The 6,000-nt window shown below is 33.8% G+C and overlaps 1 protein-coding gene across 3 annotated transcripts in view; it reads left to right on the forward strand.

Annotated features, from left to right (window-relative positions):
* Use1 (Vesicle transport protein Use1) overlaps positions 1–3,791 on the forward strand; it is an 87,204-nt gene extending 83,413 nt beyond the window's left edge. For all 3 annotated transcript variants that reach the window (XM_090390848.1, XM_090390850.1, XM_090390849.1), the window contains one exon: positions 3,534–3,791. In XM_090390848.1, the coding sequence (XP_090246974.1) occupies positions 3,534–3,713 (180 nt within the window). In that variant the 3' untranslated portion in view covers positions 3,714–3,791. The remainder of the gene's footprint in view (positions 1–3,533) is intronic.
* The last annotated feature ends 2,209 nt before the right edge of the window (positions 3,792–6,000 follow it).

A 6,000-nucleotide genomic window follows, 5' to 3' on the forward strand; every position in this document is an offset into this window, starting at 1 on the left:
TAGTTACGGATAAGACCATCAGTGGCATATTCATGTTATCTATACATTTTGCGCTGCCATTGCTTCGATTTGAAGTCCTTAAAGTGGAACAGTTTATATGTAAAAATTTCATACTCGTATCAGACCTGCAGGAGAGTGCTATCCCAAGTTAACACAGCATTGGATGATTGTTACTAGTGGGTACCAGTATTTAAAGGTGAGGTGACAATATCAACTGCTGACATGAGCTCTCCCTTCCCCATGAAGATCCCGTTTCTGTTTTCAGAATCAGGAATGAGGAAAGGGAGGGATAGCAATAGTTAACATAGTATATCAAAACTGCACTGTCACATCCTTCATTGGCCATTTGTTTTCAGTTGCATTTCTTGTATGGTTTGAAATTTGACATTTAACTATTTGGATGAACTTTTTGGATTATCTGTTAATTCATCCATAGTACTAATGGATTGTAGGTTTACAATCTTTTGTCATTGAGATTAACATTTTAAAAAAAATCCTTTTTAAATATGAATATTGTCCTGACTTTACTTATTTGTGTGGTGAATTTACAATAGAATCAGAAATGAAATTTTGCACTTTTAAATTAAAAAAAAAGAAAAAAAAAGTTTGCATACTGTGTTTTGGAATTAAAGTTGATGCCCAAGATAAAAACTGGGTTCATCATTTCTGTTGCTGCAATTATGCAAGCATATCTTACAAGGTAGTTCATATAAATTTCTCAGTACCTTTTGTGTTCTGTTGAGGATGAGTGAAAAGTTTACACCACTGACTGGAAAATATCAGATTCTCACAGTTGACGGATTCAGCATACTGTCCTAATTTAATGTCACCCATAAAATCATCTTGTGAAGAGTTACAGGTTTGAAACTGGGCAAACATGCCATGTTCTCATCAAGCCCATCCCTAATCTTGGAATACTCTAGTTTGCATAATTTTCTTCGACACACTGTGATGAAAAGAAATGCATTTGTTCCCTAATTATCATTTCTAATTCAAAAATATAAGTGAATTTTATTCCAGTGTATATTTCAGTATTTTTCTAAGTTTCTAAGTTATGCTTGCTATATGAATTTAACAGTAATAAGGTATAAAATCCTGGGCTTTGTCCTTGGACTTAAATATGTAAACACATGTAGACTGAGCCAACCAAACGTTAGCCTTCAGTAAGTATGATAGATTCCATGCTTTCTTATTTTTGCAGTAGTTATTATAAAAATAGTTAATATACACAGAAATACAAAATAGAATTATAGAATATATAGAAATTATATGAAAAATAACATCCTTACTTGCATGTTTAAATGTCTATTATTTATTGGTATTTTATTCATTTTATCATTACTTTATATCAAAGATGTGTGACCTATAGTCTGTGGAATCCACTGACAGTTTTAATTCAGTCCCAAGAAAATATCATTAATTAATGTTTCTCTTATGAATTTTAGGCAGTTTGCAGTTTGCTTATATCCATTCCATTGGTTCAGTTATTACTTTAAAAAAGGGGGGGGGGGTTGTGACAAAGTTCCATTTCATGATTCTATTATGTAGGTAAGGAAATAGAAGAATTTTGGCCAAGTACCAAACTTTTCTGGTGTTGCTTCTAATTTGTGAAGTGGATAGCAGTTCTATTTCCCTGCTCAATTAGAATTTTTTTTGTTCATTCCATTATTGGTAGAAAAGGTTGAGGAACCATTCTCCCTGTAGCAGTGATGATGATGTTCTTGCAGCAGGTGGCTTCTCATCTTCTGTCTAAAAGCTCCAAGCAGTAGGTTGGTTGCTGCTTACAGTGAAGGTTTTATGCTATCTTGTATGTTTAAGGTAGAAGTTATATATCATGCCTTGGCTGTAGTGAAGGAATAGTTGGTATTTGGGTGGTTGATTGTGCATGAACGAAGTATTCATCTTCAGAGGGAAGCAGCCACAAGTAAAACTTGCAGGTTCAAGATAATTTTTTTTTTTAAAACAATTAATTTGAGGTAGATGTGCAAAAGGATTCCTGTTTGGCCACAGAAAGAAGAGACAATTCCCTGATAATTCTGATTTGAATATGTGTGGTGTGACAGTAGTGAAGAAAATTGGGACAAAGGATTAAATGATATTGTTTCTTGCTAAGACTATTAAAGCAGAAATGCCACAAACGTTATTCATGTTAGAGGAGTAAGTGTCATCCTTGTATTACCATATATACTGTCTGGCATAACCACCCAAAATGCAGATTTAATGAATGTCGAATTTGGGAAAGTGTCATGTGAAGCTCAGAGAATGATGTTCATCAACACTCGTACCTCACCAGACCTACAAGAAAATTCTCTCTCTCTCTCAGTGATTCGGTTTTCTATGTTGGTGGAATATGGAATCCATGAGAATCTCAGGGGATGCTATTTTCAGTGTGCTGTAAATTCAAGTTCTTTCACCTTTTAAAGTTGGTGTTTTGGAGTGGGGGGTCCTCTAGTGGCAGAAGTGAACTATATTTGATGATATAATATGCCATTTTGTGTTGTTGAGTGCTGATGAAGAATAGTAACATTGCCTTGTAATCAGTAGATATCAAGTTTTGGCCTCATGAAAGAATGCAAGCTTGATTAAGAAAGCCAATTTGTTTTTCTGTATGAATTGATAGATTGTTAACCATATTTGCTTCAGAGTGTGCTAGGGATGAGAATCTTTAGTGTATGCCAGAGGACACCGGCCACTATTTATTTGATTGATAATTATTTCTTACTGTCTGTGAATCTCATCCACGGAAGACTGTAGTAAATTAATTATATATTAGTGCCATAGTACATTAGAACCCTAATACATTATTACTATACTCAGTGCTTAGAATAAAATAATCAGAAACTGTGCTCTAGAATTCAAACAACTTTTTCATGCTCATGCCTCTTAAGCAAGCTGAGCACAGGTGATGCACCTCATCTACTACCTGAAACATGTTCACAAAGACCAATACCCCCAAATCGGATTCAAATTCCTGGTCTGTTGTTGGAAGCGAAAATGCTACTCAGCTATAAGTTGTAATTTAATTATTACATACAAGTAATTAGGCATACATCAGTTCATTCATTCACCAGATTACTACTTCTGTTTTTTTTTAATTTTAATTCTAATTCCTGTTATAATACCATTAGAGTGTAAGAGTTAACTTTTTCTTGCATGAAACTGAATATACCTAAAACCAGTTACAGTTTATCAGATTATCATCTTCACTTTTTATGGTGAATTGGTGTATCATGTTTAGAATCCCAGTGTGTGTGTGGGGGGAGTAAATTATAAGGACCCAAACATTCCATTGATGTGTGTTTTGTAATGTAGTAGTAGTAGTTACCATAGAGTTAAACTGACATCTTTTAATGAAACTTTTAAATGAATCCAAGAATATTCTGCAATTTTTTGAATTTTATTGCCAGTTTTCTTCATTTACTTCTCAAATTTTGGATATTCTTTTGAAATCTTGCTACCACTGTCAAAAAGGTTGGATACTACCTTATGTTGTCATTTGAAATATTATTTATGGATTTTTTTCCTCCTCTTAGACACTTGGATATGCTTCTCAGTTGGCTGAGCAGAACTATGGACAGCTTAAAGTAGAGAGCAGTCGCTTAGAAACACATGCAAAAAGATCTTGTAATTGGTGGGTCTGGCTAATGGTGGGTGGAGTGTGTCTTACCTTTCTTTGGATGGTTATCTTCATAAGATTATTTCCAAAACAGTGATAGTTTTATAGTTAATCATAATTGTATTTTGAATAAAAAATGTTGCTTGTCTTGAAATAAAATGTCTTCTTTTTTTTATGTTGCTTTGCACTACTCCTTACACCTCAATTCTTTTCATTAAACATACTGAAGCAAGTCTTGGATTTGTTGCATTGAAGTTAGCCTTCTAGAATGTCTTCAGTTAGTGAGGATCTATAACTCTAGACTTGAATATTGGTGCATAATTATTGAATTAGATTAGTGAAGGACAATACCTCTCTAGACTTGGATTTAAATGTGGCACATTGGTAGAAATAAGAACACACACATTACAATGCAGAATGTTGTGTGCATTAATAAGAATATTAGAGATACTGCATTATTTTTAATAATGAAGAAAAAAATGCAGTGATAAAACTTTTTAGTAATATATATTTGCCATTACAAAAATATCTGAAAGAAATTAAATAAACTCATTTCATTTCTTTCAGATTTCATTATATGCTTAGCTTTGCAAATTTTATATGGAAAATTAATAAATAATAAAAAAAGATTGGTTACCCAGAAAAATAAGTATTTTTTTGTATAAGGGTTTATACTGATGTTATTTGAACTTGTCTGTTATTCAGTACTTTTATCAACAGGTTCATAATGCAGTGGTAGGTTTATGCATAATGGACATTTGATGATAGAAGAATAATTAGAATACAGTGATCTCATTTATTTTATTTAAATATTTTTAATCAATTTCACCCATGAAATAGTACAAAGCCAGCAACACAAGAATGCTATGTATGGAAAAGTGGTTTAGGGGAAAAAAATAAATTCAATATTTTTTTGAACTGTATGCTATAGTCCTTTTTTTTTTTGAGGGGGGGGGGGACTGTTCTAAAGAACTGTGTATTGATAGATTCCAAAGAACTATGTATTAATATCATCTGGCAGCTGACTCCTGACACTGCCTATAGAAAAGTTATAAGGCAGAAATTAATGTCTATGAGAAAGTGGTACTAGAGGAGAAACTCGGTGGGATATTATTATTATGTGATACCTTCAAGGTGTCCAAAGACTCATCGAGGGAGGGCACCTACTCTACAACTCTCTATCTCCACCACTCAATCCACCAACTACAGGGAACTGCAACTACATCATCATCTACACCAGTGCCATCTACTGTCCACCACCACTAGTATTTTCACAGACAATCACAAACATCCATGTCCACAGCGGGATGCAAACCTGCAGCTTTTTGGCTGGAAGAGTAGATATGCTAACCACTCTTCTCAATGATATTGGGTATTTTAAGTATTCTAAGGCTAAGAAAAGGGAGTTAGAAGTTGTAGAGGAAAAATAGTGACTTGAAGAGAACACCAGATTTCTTGGAAGCTGAAGAGACTTTGGATGTGTTTGTGCCAAAGAGGGCTAGAAGTGTGAGTCATCCTGAGAGGAGAAATTCAATATTGACTGGAAATCCCAGTTAGGAAAGAAGTGAGATTCCTGCAAGAAATATGAGAAGTATAAATTTTGGTGGTACGGTCATACCCCAACTTACGCGAATCCGGAGTTACGCGCTTTCTTATATGTATGTATTCCCATCCCGCTTCACACCTTACCTCACATAGTCGTATCTTTCTGGCGCTGGCTGCATCTGCCAGTGTCGCACATGCTGTGAACAAGCACTGATGTGTTTCACGTGGTCTCCATTCATACACGATTTTTATAGTCTACAAACCTTGTGATTGTTTAATGTTATGTTCTTGATAAAAATTTTATCACATAGAAATTAATAATGTCGTCTAAAAGAAGCAAGTCCGATTCTTCAACAGCTAGCAAGAAAAGAAAAACTGATTTTGGAAACAAAACTCAACATTATTAAGGATTTTGAAGGCGGAATGAAAATTTGTGAGCTAGTAAAGAAGTTTGATCTACAGGAATCCACAGTAAGAACAATCATAAAAGAAAGGTTTACAGATTTTGGAGGACATAGATTCTAACGAGGAACGAATTGTAGCCACAAGGTAAGGAATAAAAAAATCATTAGCTTGCTATGAAGAAATTTTGCGTAACAAGAAAAAGACATTATGCCGTCAGATGAATCTATTAGATTTTATGAAACCATTGACATCGAAATAACTTTCTTTTTTTTTTATGTATGAAAAACTACAATTATGATTATATTTCTTAAAAAATATAGCTGTTTTTGTAAACCTTTGGTCCCAATTAACTAATATTTTGTATGTTTGTATATATAAATTAGATGCAAAATTATACCCTGAGTTACGCGAATTCGACTTACGCGGTTTTTGTT

This window comes from Typopeltis vanoorti, chromosome 3 (genome assembly GCF_054136105.1).
Source record: "Typopeltis vanoorti isolate ZY-2024b chromosome 3, IOZ_Tvanoo_1.0, whole genome shotgun sequence".
In the NCBI taxonomy this organism is placed as follows: domain Eukaryota; kingdom Metazoa; phylum Arthropoda; class Arachnida; order Uropygi; family Thelyphonidae; genus Typopeltis; species Typopeltis vanoorti.